The sequence below is a fragment of the Saimiri boliviensis genome, chromosome 1, assembly GCF_048565385.1.
Source record: "Saimiri boliviensis isolate mSaiBol1 chromosome 1, mSaiBol1.pri, whole genome shotgun sequence".
Lineage (NCBI taxonomy): Eukaryota > Metazoa > Chordata > Mammalia > Primates > Cebidae > Saimiri > Saimiri boliviensis.
Genome location: NC_133449.1, coordinates 158,693,647 through 158,709,060, shown reverse-complemented (window position 1 = coordinate 158,709,060; position 15,414 = coordinate 158,693,647). Strand labels below are relative to the sequence as shown.

General features: G+C 50.0%; 1 protein-coding gene across 2 annotated transcripts in view; it reads right to left on the bottom strand.

Moving 5' to 3' along the window:
* The window catches only part of SNX8 (sorting nexin 8), a 40,989-nt gene that overhangs the window by 10,698 nt on the left and 14,877 nt on the right, over positions 1-15,414 (bottom strand). Inside the window, exons 2-5 of one of the 2 annotated variants that reach the window (XM_039470665.2) lie at positions 10,159-10,364; positions 7,242-7,359; positions 4,533-4,654; positions 2,098-2,178 (exon numbers count right to left, since the gene is read on the bottom strand). In XM_039470665.2, coding sequence (XP_039326599.1) covers positions 2,098-2,178; positions 4,533-4,654; positions 7,242-7,359; positions 10,159-10,364 — 527 coding nt within the window. The remainder of the gene's footprint in view (positions 1-2,097; positions 2,179-4,532; positions 4,655-7,241; positions 7,360-10,158; positions 10,365-15,414) is intronic. The other variant, XM_039470671.2, reaches the window with a different exon arrangement.

Genomic DNA, 15,414 nt, shown 5'->3' with positions numbered 1-15,414 from the left:
ACTTACAGAGGACTGAGGCAGGAGGATCACTTGAGCCCAGGAGTTCCAGGCTGCAAGGAGCCATGATCACAACACTGCACTCCAGCCTGGGGATCCTGTCTCCAGAAAAAAAACAAAAGCAAAAACCAATAAAAATCTTCACATTAAACACAACAAACAGGCCAGGCATGGTGGGTCACGCCTGTAATCCAAGTACTTTGGAGGCCTAGGTGGGCAGATCGCCTGAGGTTGGGAGTTCAAGACCAGCCTGACCAACATGGTGAAACCCCGTCTTTAAAAAAAAAAAAGAAAGAAAGAAAAAGACACAACAAACATAAATTCCTGAAAGACTCTCCACATGGGGGGAAGGCCTCTTGTATGCCTCATTTATTCCCAAGGATTTTTTATAAGCTTTGATACTATCAGTGTTCAGAAAACAGAAAGCTCAGAGAGCAAAATGAAGGGAAAAGTTTCGGCCAGGCATGGTGGCTCATGCCTCTAATTCCAGTACTTTGGGGGGCCATGCCAGGAGGATTGCTTGAGGCCAAGAGTTTGAGACCAGCCTGGGCAACACAGTGAGACTCCATCTACACCAAAAACAAGCTAACAAATTAGACAAGTGTTGTGGAGCACGCCCGTCATCCCAGCTACTCTGGGAGGCTGAGGTGGGAGAATCACTTGAACCCAGGAGGTCGCGGCTGCAATAAGCCAGGATTGCGCCACTGCAATATAGCCTGGGGGATGGAGCAAGACCTTGTCTCAAAAAACAAAATAAAATAAAATAGATTTTTTTATTTTTGCATCAAGAAGCAGTTTTTTTGTGTTTTTTGTGTTGTGTTGTTTTTTGAGACCAAGTCTCACTCTGTTGCCCAGGCTAGAGTACAGTGACAGGACCTCAGCTCACTGCAGCCTCTGTTTTCTGGGTTCAAGCGATCTTCTTGCCTCAGCCTCCCAAGTAGCTGGGATGACAGCTGCCCACCACCACATCTGGCTTTTTTTTTTTTTTTTTTTTTTTTTGGTATTTTTATTAGACATGGGGTTTTGCCATGTTGGCCAGGCTGGTCTCAAACTCCCAACCTCAAGTGATCTGACTGCCTTGGCCTCCCAAAGTGACTGGATTACAGGCATAAGCCACTGCACTGGCCTGAAGAAGAGGTTTAAGAAATAAAAATCGGGTGGGGCGCAGTGGCTCATGCCTGTAATCCCAGCTCCTCAGAAGGCTGAAACAGGAGAATCGCTTGAACCTGGAAGACGGAAAAGGCGGTGAGGGGAGATGGAGAATGCGGTGAGCCAAAATCGTGCCACTGCACTCCAGCCTGGGCAACAAGAGCAAAACTCGATCTCAAAAAAAAAAAGAAAACAGAAAAAATCAAAAACAAAAAAACTACCAAATAGCTACCTTAATCCTTTCTGGAAAAAGACCAGATTTTAAACATTTAATAATAAACAAATGCAACAATGAATTCCCTGAAACCTGAAAAGGTGGTGACACAAGCGTCCGTCCATCTGAGTCACAGACAGGGGCAGAGGGCACGAGGTGCCTGGAGGGCCTGAGGTCAGCGCTCAGCCGCACCCCAGCCCTGCCGCTTAGAAGCTCAGGACGTTGGCCAACAACAGCCTCGATGAACCTGTTTCTCCATCCATAAAAGAGGCCTCCCAGCCGTGGCAGGGCAGCTGAAACAGGGTTAAATGAGGAAACTGGCCAGGCACGTTGGTTCACACCTGTAATCCCATCACTTTGGGAGGCTGAGGCAGGTGGATCACATGAGGTCAGGAGTTCGAGACCAGCCTGGCCAACATGGTGAAACCCCGTCTCTAGTAAAAATACAAAAATGAGTCGGGCGTGGTGGTGCATGTGTGTAATCCCAGTTCTAAGGAGGCTGAGGCATGAGAATCGCTTGAATCCAGGAGGCAGAGGTTGCAGTGAGTCGAAATCGTGCCACTACACTTCAGCCTCAGCAACAGAGCAATACTTTGTCTAAAAAAAAACAATGAGAAAACCATGCAAGGGATTGCCGCACAATCCCTGCCACGAAGAGGAGGCAAAATCAATATGAAGGTTAAAACTATTGTTTCTCTGATGAAAAAGGGAAGTACTGGTCCAAAATAGAAAAATACCTTGGCCCTGGTAGCCAGCTTACAGTTCATGAATTCGTCCCCAACACACTGTGCTGATTCCTTTAATTTGTTCTGCACGTCCTGCAAAAGGAAAAGAGAAAACTTCACCCTCTTCTACTAGCAACGAGGAAGCTGATGTGAGGCAAAGGTCACCATGGAGCAGGGTGTCATCCTTCCTTAGGAGAAATATATTTCTGTGTGTTGGCTTTGACTTTAGGATGTCACAGTGTCTTGACTCTCCCTTAGATGTCTTTCTCCCTGAACAGGACAGCCTGGCTTGGTTGCGGGAGCAACACAAACCTGCAGCTTCTCTCCAGAGGCACGGCCCTCCATCCACAGACCTGGGGGTGACTCTCCAGAGGCACAGTCCCTGTATCCACAGACTGGGGGCAGCAGCAGCCCCAGAGACAGATGGCAGATGCCCGAGACCCTGGTAGATTCCAAAAGCGCAATAGAACAGGGCAAAGGTGTCTTCCTTCCTAGGAATGCATCCATAGCACCAGGACCACCAGAGCCCAGGGAGCTGCTGGGCAGAGCGAGGACAGGCTGAACCCCCAGCACCGGAGCCCTCTCACCTGAACGAGCCTTCAAATCAGGAGGCACCCAGGAGATACAAAGGGAAACCCTAATATGCAGCTGTTCACACATCCAGGAATTCTAGAATTTCAGAGATGCCTTAAACATCTGACTCGACTCTCATTTCACAAAAAACAAACAAACAAACAAACAAACAAACAAAAAACACCTGAGGTCAAGCGTGTAGTCCCAGCTACTCAGAGCCTGGAGCGGGAGGATTGCTAGCCTGGGTAACATAGTGAGACCCCATCTCTAAAAAAAGAAAGGAAGCAAGAAAACTGAAACCAGGAAGTGACAGATAATGCTATGTATGGAAAGGCTACAGGGAGCGTCCTGCCCCTAGAACAGGAGGGTTGCCCACCTGTGACCCACCACACCCCTCCTCACCTGGCTCCTCTGCTGAGAGCCTCAGCCCCACCCAGGTCCTGCCACATTCCTCTGACAATCCAGATCTCCTTCCAAAGGAACGTTTCCACCCCCAGGGCTCAAAAGATCCTACTGCCTGCTCCAGGTATCCCCAGGGGCATCCCAGGGACAGGCCACCCTCCTACAGGGGGAAGGTCCCTCTGCCTCGAGGGAAATGAAGACAAAAGGAACCAAGACTTGTGTGTAGTCAGCCTGGTAGTGGTGGTGTCTTCCTGCAGCAGTGACTCAGGTTCCCATTTAAGAAGGGGTTTCCCTAAAATAGAAGAGAGTCTGGAAACCTCTATTCCAGTGGAGCCCCCACCCCTCCCCGCACAGGGAGAGGGTCCTCTAGGCACAGGCGGAGAGGGAGCACAGAACCCGACTTCCCTGGAGGGCTAGCAGCTGCCTCCTCCTCAGGAAACAACCTCCTGGGTTCAAGCGATTCTCAAGCCTCAGCCTCCTGAGTGACTGGGTTTAAAGGTGTGCACCACCACGTCTGGCCTCAGTTCTGTTTTGTTTTAGTTGAGAAGTCTCCCTATGTTGCTCAGCCTGGTTTCAAACACCTGCGCTCAAGGGACTTTCCCACCTCAGCCTCTCAAAGCATTGGGATTAGAGGCATGGGCCACTGTGTGCCCAGCTGAGCTATAGCTTCTTCTTTTTTTTTTTTCTTTTTTAAATGGAATTCGCTCTGTCACCCAGGCTGGAGTGCAATGGCACGATCTCAGCTCATTGCAACCTCTGCCAGCAGGTTCAAGCAATTCTCTGCCTCAGCCTCCCGAGTAGCTGGGCTTACAGGTGCCCACCGCCACAGCCAGCTAATTTTTTTATTTTTAGTAGAAATAGGGTTTCACCATCTTGGCCAGGCTGGTCTTGAACTCCTGAACTTGTGATCTACCCACCTCAGCCTCCTAAAGTGCTGGGATTACAGGCGTGAGCCACCACACCTGGCGCTACAGCTTCTTGACAACCAGTAAGGCTGTGCGGCAGCCGCTGGGAGGAAGGAACCCCACTCAGATGTCTGACTGAGCACATGTACAAGAAGTTGATTCCCAGATGCAGGTCTGTGCTGTGGCTCTGACATGGAGGCTCAGCGTGCTTTCTCAGTGCTCCACAGTCAGACAGGGCCTTGTTTTAAGTGAACACTTCATCCCATCTAGAGTCTTGCATCTCCCTAAACCCTCCAAACCATCCAGCCTAAAACCTCAAAGTGACCGCAGAGACCCAGGATTTCCACATAGATTTACAAAATCCTGCCAAGTCAACAGCAGGAACACCTCTGAAAATCACATTCGGGCTGTTATCTGGACAGGAAAGAAGTGTTGTTCATGTCATTCCTACTGGGCATCCAAACGAGGGATCAGGAGGATAAGAAACCAAACCCGAAAAAGGAAAGAGCAGCTTCGGAGGCTCGGGGGCTCCGGGGACAGGGACACGCCGGGGGCAGACATACTCACCGAGCCGCTGAAGGACAGGAAGAGCTTGAGAACCACATCTTCGGAGAACAGGGGGTGCCGTGCCACCAGGTTGACAAAGCGCTTCAGAGCTCTCCTCCTGGCCTCGATGAACTCCCTGTCAGCTGGAGGAGTGCACAGGGTCACTGGACAGAGTCCAGGGTGCCAGCCCCCATCTTCTGCTCTGAGTGAGTTCTCAAAGCTCTCCCTAGAGGCGGCGGAGCAACGAGCAACTAGTGGAGGGCACTGGCTGGGCCCCCAGTGCTACCCAGATAACGAGCCTGCAAAAGCTGCCCAGAGCAAGAGCCCCACCCCCAAACCCTGCCTCCAGCCACACACACTTGGGTCCAGGAGCTGCCAGGGAAAACCACAGATCCTTTCCATCAAGGGTCCTGTGAACCAAGTGAGTGGTCACCTGATCACCTCCATTAAAGACACCTTCCATAATCCCTTCCTGGCACTTCTCTCCAGGGAAAAAATGGATTTTGCTAGCTCCAACACTAACACAATGCAGGTTTTCTTTTCTTTTTTTAATTTTAATTTTTTCTTGCTGGCACCATCTTGGACTTTTTGATGTCCATGTATTTTTGTTGTTGTTGTTGTTGTTTAAGACAGAGTTTCACTTTTATTCTCCAGGCTGGAGTGCAGTGGCGCGATCTCAGCTGACTGCAACCTTTGCCTCTTGGGTTCAATCTATTCTCCTGTCTCAGCGTCTGGAGTAGCTGGGATTACAGGCAGGTGCCACCACACACGGCTAATCTTTGTATTTTTAGGGGAGATGGGGTTTCACCATGTTGGTCAGGCTAGTCTCAAACTCCTGACCTCAGGTAATCGTGCCTTGGCCTCCCAAAGTGCTGAGATTACAGGCATAAGCACCATGCCCCGTCGAGATTTTCTATTCACTGTGCTTATAACTCACTCTGCAATGGATCCAATTACTAATTGCTTCCTTTCAGGTTAAATATTTTCATTCCAAAGGGAAAGAAAGTAAAAGCATATATTGATGCATTCAGGACATTTCGATCTGAACACAAACAAAAATGGTATTTAAATACCTTTTTTTTTTTTTTTTTTTTTTTTTTGAGACCGAGGCTCGCTCGTCAGGCAGGCTGGAGTATAGTGGCACAATCTCAGCTCACTGTAACCTCTACCTTCTAGGTTCAAGCGATTCTTCTGCCTCAGCCTCCCAAGTAGCTGGGATTACAGGCATATGCCACCATGCCCAGCTAATTTTTGTAGTTTTAGTAGAGACGAGGTTTCACCATGTTGGTCAGGCTGTTCTCAAACTCCTGACCTCAGGTGATCCCCCTGTCTCAGCCTCCCAAAGTGTTGGGATTACAGGTGTGAGCCACTGGCTCCGGTCTTTAAATACTATTTTTAAGTTATTAAGAAATACAGCCGGGTGCAGTGGTTCACGCCTGTAAGCCCAACATCTTGGGAGGCAAACGTGGGTGGATCACTTGAGGTCACAAGGCTGTACAGCAGCCTGGCCAGCACAGCAAAATCCCGCCTCTAAAAAAACAGACTAAAAGAAAGAAAACAAATAATACAGTTGCTGAGGCCGGCCTCCTGGCTTAGGAGTGGCAGGCTCCTTCCGATTAGGCTGCGCTTCCATAAACGCCAGCATGAGTGGCACAGTACGTGCGTGCAGTTTCCAGGCACCCAACACCGGCCAGCGCTCACGGACTCGGATGCCCAGGATGGAGCCAGCATCATGCATCCCTGTCGCATCCTCCGTTCTCTGCTTCCCTGAGCACCCCGTGTGCCCTTCAGCATAAGAATGATCTGCTCTGTGGTGTTCACATGGGGCAGGGAGAAAATCACATCATCAGGCTCTGGGCTGCTTGCTCAGTGACCCACGAGAGGCAGAAGCATTTATGCACCATCACACGATTTCACACGCAGGGAACTGGCCACTGTGTTAGCTCCCACACTGTATCCCATCCAGGACACAGTGACCGTGGAAGGGTTGGGAATGGCGGAAAGCCAGCTGATCCGCTCTAAGAACTCGCCTCCCCAGCATGTTTTATCCAGAATTTGAGGAAAGGGCTGATGGAGTGACCAACAGCGAGACTGGAGCTGGCAGCCACCATCCCTGTGCTCTGCAGCCCTGGGGGACACAGGCCCCGGGAGGGGTTCCAAGGTAGTCAATCATCTCCCACTGGCCCGAGGCCATCTTCAGGCAGGGAGGTGAAGGTGTGGCAGCCATGTGTTTTTTGTCTCCTGCAAGATGCAGCTTAGACTTCCTGCTTGCAGAATGTCTGTTCTCTTCCGTGAGGTCACCAAGCGCTCCCATGGTGCCCATGGCTCAGGCTGTTCCGATGGCTTGGCAGATGCGGACAGGGCAATCCCAGGCAGGTGAGCGCACAGTGTTCCTGGCAGCCCTCTTGGGAGCTCTGCGGAGCCCTGGTCACTGTGCTCTGGAGAGGGGAACTGGGGTTCTGTTTCATGACTGCACAGCAAGGGCTTTCCCACATGTCGGTCATCCAGCCAGAGGCTCCCATGGGCCCGGGGTGCCAGGTGCCAGTCTCCCGGCCTACACCAAGGCTGGGCTCAAGCCATAGCTCTGCCCCAGATGGCAAAAGGCTTGAGCTTCGCCACAGCTCTGCACCTACCCGGTACAAGACGGGGTCGATTCCCGAGCCAGGACCACTGGGTCCAGGAGGTGGGCTGGCTCCCCCCGCCCCCAATGGGCAGCATGCCCAGCTTTACCTCCCAGCATCCTCTTGGGTGGCAGGGCAGGCACCATCCGGTAGGGGAACTTATGCAGGAGCATCTCTTGGAAGACCACGAAGTCATTGTACCGTCTGTACACGGAGGACTTGAAGCGCTGCAAGAGAAGGGCTTGGTGCTTACATCCGACAGTGGAAACTCTGCCGCTTCATCACTTCCCTCAACAGAACCCGGAAAACAACAGCAGCGAGCGCATCTTCTCTCACCAGGCATCTACTAAAGGAGGAACCCTGTAATGCCTTCATCTATGGCAATGTCACTTTTAAATTTTGTATAGCTCTTAGGCTGGGCACAGTGGCTCAAGCCTGTAATCCTAGCACTTTGGGAGGCCAAGGTGGGCAGATCACCTGAGGTCAGGAGTTCAAGACCAGCCTGGCCAACATGGTGAAACCCCGTCTCTAATAAAAATAAAAAATAAAAAATTAGCCAGGCTTGGTGGTGCATGCCTCTAATTCCAGCTACTCTGGAGACTGAGGCACAAGAGTTGCTGGAACCAGGAGAAAGATGTTGCAGTGAGCTGAGATGGCACCACTGCACTCCTGCCTGGGGGTGACAGAGGCTGGATAAGAATAACACATTCTTCACTTCCTTCATGCTATTGCAAGCATCACTGTTGTCTCCTGAAATAGCCCCAACTCTCTTAGAACAGACCAAGCGCTGATTATAAACTAACATGGAGCAGACGCTTGATCCAAACATATTTGCTTACAAACTGCATTGTGAACACCACCATGAATACAACTTCAGACTCCACAAGGCTAGCATCCTGTTCACTTGAGTAGCCTAATCTGGACCTAATGAAGAGCTTACCCAGGCTCCAGCATGGAGGATGAGCAGGCACATGACTGGAGAACGCACCTGGCAGAGGTTTCCCACCTGGTTGGTGGTTGGCAGGGTGGCCCGTGACAGCATCGGGGGTGGACCAAATTGCCCCCTTAACAATGTTCCCTACATGGCGATGAATTTACATAAGGGACAGGCAGCTTAGTAAGACTGGCGGAAAGGCCAGCTGCTGGCTCCCTGACAAGGAACAGCGTGTCTCACACACTCAGAGCTGCCTCCCCATAGGCTGCCAGGCCCCAGAAGGAAGGGCTAGCTCACTCCGCTCCCCTGTAGCATCCTGTCAGCTGGTCCACATCCCCAACTGTGGCCCAGAGGGCCAGGAACCACGGAAATGCCAGGCAGCAAGGCAGCTTTGACATGGTCCTCGAAGGGAATCCTCCCCTCTCTGACCCCCTTCATCCTTTGCGAGCATCAGACAACCATTGGAAACGTGTGGCCACAGGCTCTGAAACACAATGAGGCATAGCTGAACAGACGGCAGGGAAGGGAGACCTGCTCGCTCGTCCTTAAGGCCAGGTACGGAGGCTTATGCTTGTGAGCCCAGCACTTCGGCAGGCCAGTGTGAGAGGAATGCTTGAGCCAGGAGTTCGAGACCAGCTGAGACAACATAGCAAGCATCAATTTGTAATTTAAAAAAAAAAAAAAAAAAAAAAAAGCAAGTTTGGACATAGTGGCTCTTTCCTGTAATCCCAGCACTTTGGGAAGCCAAGGTGGGAGGACTGCCTGAGCCCAGGAGTTCAAGACCAGCCTGGACAACATAGCAAGATCCCATCTCTACAAAAAATTTAAAAATTCGCTGGGTGTGGTGGCATACACCTGTGGTTCCAGCTACTTAGGAGACTGAGGTGGGAGGATTGTCTGAGCCCAGGAGGTTGAGGCTACAGTGAGCTATGATTGTGCCACAGCACTCCAGGCTGGGCAACAGAGCAAGACCCTGTCTGTTTAAAAACAAAAGCTGGGCGCAGTGCCTCTTGCCTATCATTCCAGCACTTTGGGAGACCAAGGTGAGCGGATCACAAGGTCAGGAGTTCAAGACCAGCCTGAACAACATGGTGAAACCCCATCTCTACTGAAATTACAAAAATTAGCCAGGCATGGTGGCACATGCCTGTAATCCCAGCTACTTGGGAAGCTGAAGCAGAAGAACTGCTTGAACCCGGAGACGGAGGTTGCAGTGAGCCGAGATGAGCCACTGTACTCCAGCCTGGGCAACAGAGACACTGTCTTAAAAAATAAATAAATAAAAATAAACAAAAACAAACAAAAGACACACCTTCTACCCAGGACCATTTGCTCATGACGCTTTTCAAACAAACCCCTGGTAGTGCTGTCCGGCCGGAGCTGGGCTGGGGCCACCCTCTACCACACGGGAGTGTGCTCTGCTCTGTCTGTGGGAATCTCCCAATCCCTGCTGACTCCGCAGCTCCCAAGGACAGTGTTGGCTCATCAGTTACTCAATGCCCAGGACGAACAATGAAAACTCTTTATCAGAATCTGTCCTAACGGAACTGAGATAACAAGCAAAGGACAGAGAGAGCCACGATTCCGACGCCAGACAGGCATCAGGCACTCAGTGTCTACGTCTGATTTGCCCAATATGGGAGTACCCAGCAAGAGGAGGGCCGTGTTATTAAAGGGGATTAGAGTGACACATATTGATCCTGCCAAGCAAATCTGATTCACTGTTTGGGGTCCACATTGGATGGGGCTGACATTCTAATCCTCGGGGGTTCCCCAGTGTTACAAAGCTAAGCTAGCATGGATCCTGCTTTGTGCTCTGCGGACTATCCGCAGGAGATTCCTAAGAAACAAGACTCTAGAGCAGAGTGGTGGGGAGGACGAGCTGGGCCAGGTGGGGATGCGGCTGGGCCAGAGCAAGGTGCAGGGAGCAGATGCGTGGAAAAGTCTCTGCTGTAAGTTCTGGATCTCGCCTGTAAGCCAGGGGTAAACTCACCCTTCAGCCTTCTTCTGTCGCACCGCCCTTGCCTGGAGGTTTTGAGATGTGACCCTTTCGTCCCCTCCTCCCCCGACACACGCACGATTTTCCAGTTACCTGGCTGGAAACCTCATACTCCACATGCTTCAGGAAGAGGCCCTTCTTCTCCGGAATGAGCTCCACCTGCACGGTGTCCCTGGCCAGCAGCTCCTGCAGGCTGTGGGTCAGCATCAGCGGGTTCCCCTGTGGCATCTGCATTCGACTGGGGGCTGGGGCCCGCTGCACAATGGCCTGGGGCTCGACGGCCTGGGGCGTTGGCAGGTCTGCAGGAGAAAGGGGGAATGACCAATGAGAACGGCAGCTCAAGAGGTGAACCTTGGCCGGGCACAGTGGTGCGCCCCTGTAATCCTGGGACTTTGGAAGGCCGAGGAGGGAGGATCACTTGAGCCCTGGAGTTCAAGACCAGCCTGGGCAATATGGTGATACCCTATCTCTACAAGAAATAAAATAAATTGAAAAGTAGAGGCCAGGCACAGTGGCTCACACCCATAATCCCAGCACTTTGGGAGGCCAAGGCTGGCAGATCATGAGGCTACAAGATCGAGACCATCCTGGCTAACAAAGTGAAACCCCGTCTCTACTAAAAATACAAAAAATTTAGCCGGGTGTGGTGGCACACACCTGTTAGTCCCAGCTACTAGGGAGGCTGAGACAGAAGAATCACTTGAACCCGGGAGACGGAAGTTGCAGTGAGCGGAGATTGTGACACTGTACTCCAGCCTGGGCAACAGAGCAAGACTCCATCTCAAAAAAAAAAAGAAAAAAATAGAAAAGGGGAGCCTCCCTCTGCTGTGTGCTGGCTCAGCGTGTGGACTCTGGCCCAGCAAATCCCATCGTCAGCCAGACACACTCATTCTTTCACACTACAAAGTCAACACTGGGGGTACGTCCTTCTCTTCAAAAGAAATCATGGTGGTCAGGCGCCATGGCTCATGCCTGTAATCCTAGAACTCTGGGAGGCTGAGGCTAGAGGATCACTTGAGCTCAGGGGTTGGAGACCACCCTGGGAAAGACGGCAAAGCCCTGCCTCTACAAAAAATACAAAATTAGCCAGGCATGGTGGCTCACTGGCTAATTTTGTAGTCCCAGCTACTCAGGAGGCTGAGGTGAGAGGATCGCCTGAGCCTGGGAGGTCGAGGCTGCAGTGTGAGCCATGGTTGCACCACTGCATTCTGGCCTAGGCAATAGAGTGAGACCCTGTCTTAAAAAAAAAAAAAAAAAATGACTGCCCTGGGAGGCTTCCACCTGTTCATGAATCAGCAAGTACACCCACATTTCTGTGACCAAATCAAATCTAGTCTTAACCTTGAGGAAGGAAAACAAAGTGAAATATGTACAAGTTATATGTGAAACACAGTCCTCCTTTTCTCTAGAGCCAGGAGAAGGGACTCAACTCAAAGAAACTGGCCACAGGATCTTCTCTATGAACCAGTGTGTCCACAGTGAACACGTTACTTTCTATGCCAAAAAATCATCCGGACAGGAGGGAGGGAAGGAGGAGAGGGAGGGAAGAAAGAGAAAAAACTCCAGGCCTGCTTACAGCTCACACTCCCAACCATATGCACTGAAGAATTAAGCCTGAAAACTCCAGCCGCCTTACAGACAATAAGCCACTGTGCACCCGCACAAAGCAGCACCAGCAAACCAGAGATTCCATGCCCAGCAATTTGCAAGGAAATAACCAAAACAGGCCAGGCGTGGTGGCTCACGCCTGTCATCCCAGCACTTTGGGAGGCTGAGGCAGGCAGATCACGAGGTCAAGAGATCGAGACCATCCTGGCTAACATGTTGAAACCCTGTCTCTACTAAAAATACAAAATTAGCTGGGCATGGTGGCACGCGCCTGTAATCCCAGCTACTTGGGAGGCTGAGGCAGGAGAATCGCTTGAACCCAGGAGGCGGAGGTTGCAATGAGCTGAGACTGCGCCACTGCACTCCAGACTGGCGACAGAGCAAGACTCCGTCTCAAAAAAAAAAAAAAAAAAAAAAAAAAGGAAAAAACCAGAAAAAGGAATTATGTTTAAAAAGTCAGTCAGTTTGGTTTTTAATACAGAGTTCTTTTTTTTTTTAAGATGGAGTTTCATTCTTGTTGCCCAGACTGGAGTGCAATGGCACTATCTCAGCTCACTACAACCTCTGCCTCCCAGGTTCAAGCAATTCTCCTGCCTCAGCCTCCCAAGTGGCTGGGATTACAGGCACCCACTAGCGAACCCAGCTAACTTTTTTTCTTTTTTATCTTTTTGAGATGGAGTCTTGCTCTGTCACCCAGGCTAGAGTGCAGTGGCACGATCTCAGCTCACTGCAACCTCCGTCTCCCAGGTTCAAGCAATTCTCCTGCCTCAGCCTCCCGAGTAGCTAGGATTACAGGCACCCGTCACCATGCCTGGCCAATTTTTGTATTTTTAGTAGAGACAGGGCTTCACCATCTTGGCCAGGCTGGTCTTGAACTCCTGACCTCGTGATCCACCCACCTTGGCCTCCCAAAGTGCTGGGATTACAGGTGTGAGCCACTGCACCTTGCCTGTTAATTCATTTTTAGTAGAGACAGGGTTTCATCATGTTAGCCAGGTGATCTCGAAGTCCTGACCTCAGATGATCCACCCACCTCAGCTCCCCAAGGTGCTGGGATTACAGGTATGAGCCACCACATTTGGCCAGAGTGAGTTCTAAATAGAAAAACAACTTTTTTTTTTTTTTTTTGACATGTTAGCACATGCCTGTAATCCCAGCCACTCAGGAGGTTAAGGCAGGAGAATCACTTGAACCCAGGAAGCAGAGGCTGTGGTGAGCCTCTGCACTCCAGCCTGGGCAACAGAGACTCCATCTCCAAAAAAAAAAAAAAAAAAGTTTAAAATAAATTTTCTCTATTAAGCATGTATTAATTTTCATAATTTTTCTTATTAAAATGAGATAATCTTCCTAGAAAGAATGAAAATTCAGTAATGATTACCAAGTAGTCACGTGCTGGTGAAGGATTTGAATTTTGCATGAGAATCTGAAAGAACTCAAAACACATTTTAAATCAAAGACACTACTTTAACTCTCAATTGATCTCAAACATCTTAATACCTTCTATGTACAAGCTTCAATCATTAGAAAGCTATGCTTTCAAATATCAATTTAACAAACTAGCATGCCCATATCTTTTTTTTTTTCTTTTTTTAGACAGAATCTCGCTCTGTTGCCCAGACTGGAGTGCAATGGTACGATCTCGGCTCACTGCAACCTCCGCCTCCCAGGTTCAGGTGATTCTCCTGCCTCAGCCTCCCAAGTAGCTGGGATGACAGGCATGCGCCAATTATGTCTGGCTAATTTTTGTACATTTAGTAAAGATGGGGTTTCACCATGTTGAACAGGCTGGGTCTCAAGCTCCTGACCTCAAGTGATACACCCAACTCAGCCTCCCAAAGTGCTGGGATTACAGGTGCTACCTATTGCACCTGGTCTTCTTCCTTCTTTTTCTTAATTAAAATACTGCATTACTAACAGAAAAACATCAAGTAAGACTTTTTCAAAAGTATGTTCACAGAGTGTCTGTGGTACTGCCGTGGCAATCTAGTGAATGTATCCTTGCAGCATTAAAAAAAGAACAGAACCAAAATTTTTGCTTCCTCACTGAGGATTGGGAATATAGAACAGTGATTATAACGTAAAGGGAAAAGCATCTAGATGGAACAGTGAATTAACTGATCGCAACTATGTTAACAGAGGCACAGGCCTCCCGGGATGATGGAAAACAGGGCGGAAAATGTTGAATGTTGGCCCGCATGCGAGGCAGCTGGAACTCTTGCTGGTGGGAGTGTGAATTGGCTCAGTCACTTTGGAAAACTGAAATATTTACCAAGCCAAACATATGCAGATCCCGTGATCCAGCAATTTCACTTTTAGATATGTTATGGAGCCAACAGAAAGGCGCACATATGTCCACCAGGAGACACGTGCTGGAATGTTCATACAGTGCCGTGTGGAACAGGGAGGTGCTGGAACCTCCCAGGGGCCCCACAGCAGAGAGAGGAGGAGGCGACGAGGCCACAGTCACCCAGCGCTGTGTACAGCAGGGGCAGCCAGTGCCCCACAGCCCCATGCTCAGCACCGGTGGGTCTCACAGCCCGATGCCGAGAGAAAGACGCCAGGAGCTAAGGAACTGACTGTACACTGAGGTTATATAATATAAAAACAGGCTGGGCACAGGGGCTCATGCCTGTAATCCCAGCTATTTTGGAAGCTGAGGAAGGAGGATTGCTTGAGTTTGAGAGTTGGAGACCAGCCTGGGCCACATGAGGAAACTTGATCTCTACATAAAATACAAAAATTAGCTGGGTGTGGTGGCATGTGCCTATGGTCCCAGATACTTATTCAGGAGGCTGAGGTGGGAGGATTGCCTGAGTCTGGGAGGTCAAGGCTACAGTGAGCTGTGATTGCACCACTTTACTCCCGCCTGGGTGGCAGAGTGAGACCCTGTCTCAAAATCAAAAACCCCCAAACAGGCAGATCCCCAAAAAACTCCTAAACTGTGAGAAGTAGTGACTGACGAGGCCTGAGGGGGTGTGGGCACTAAGTCTGCTGTTGCTTATCTGGGTGCTATGGCACTGGTGTGCTCGTGTAGAAAAGTCACCGAGCTGAACGGGAGAGAAGAGCAAAGACCTGCCTGGAAACAATGCCCGTCAGCTCTAAAACAGCACGAGTAGGGAAAGGGAGGGGAGGGGAATGGCGTGTGTCTGTAATTGTGTGTGTGTGTGTGTGTGTGTGTGTGTGTGTGTGTGTGTGTGTGTGATTTTCACTGTAAATTTAATATATCCATGATAGAAATTTACCTTTGGATACCATAAAAATGTCCACTAAGATTTTCTGCAAAAATAATATCTGAATTTTGTTCTTTGGTGTTTATTTTTTCTTTTTTTTTTTGGAGACAGTCTCGCTCTGTCGCCCAGGCTGGAGTGCAGTGGTGGGATCTCGGTTCACAGCAACCTCCACCTCCCAGATTCAAGTGATTCTCCTTCCTCAGCCTCCCGAGTAGCTGGGATTATAGGCATGTGCCACCATAGCTGGCTGATTTTTGTATTTTTAGTAGAGATGGTGTTTTGCCACATTGCCAGGCTGGTCTTAAACTCCTGACTTCAGATTATCTGCCCCCTTCAGCCTCCTAAGTGCTGGGATTACAGGCATGATCCATTCTACCCAGCCAGTAACTGAATTTTGAATTGTAGGCTCCACGGATGGGGCAGAGCACATGACAACACCATCAGTTTATTCAAAAGCACGGTGAGCTATACAGCCACACCGAGGAATGTAGCCAAGTAAAAAGGTTTCTCC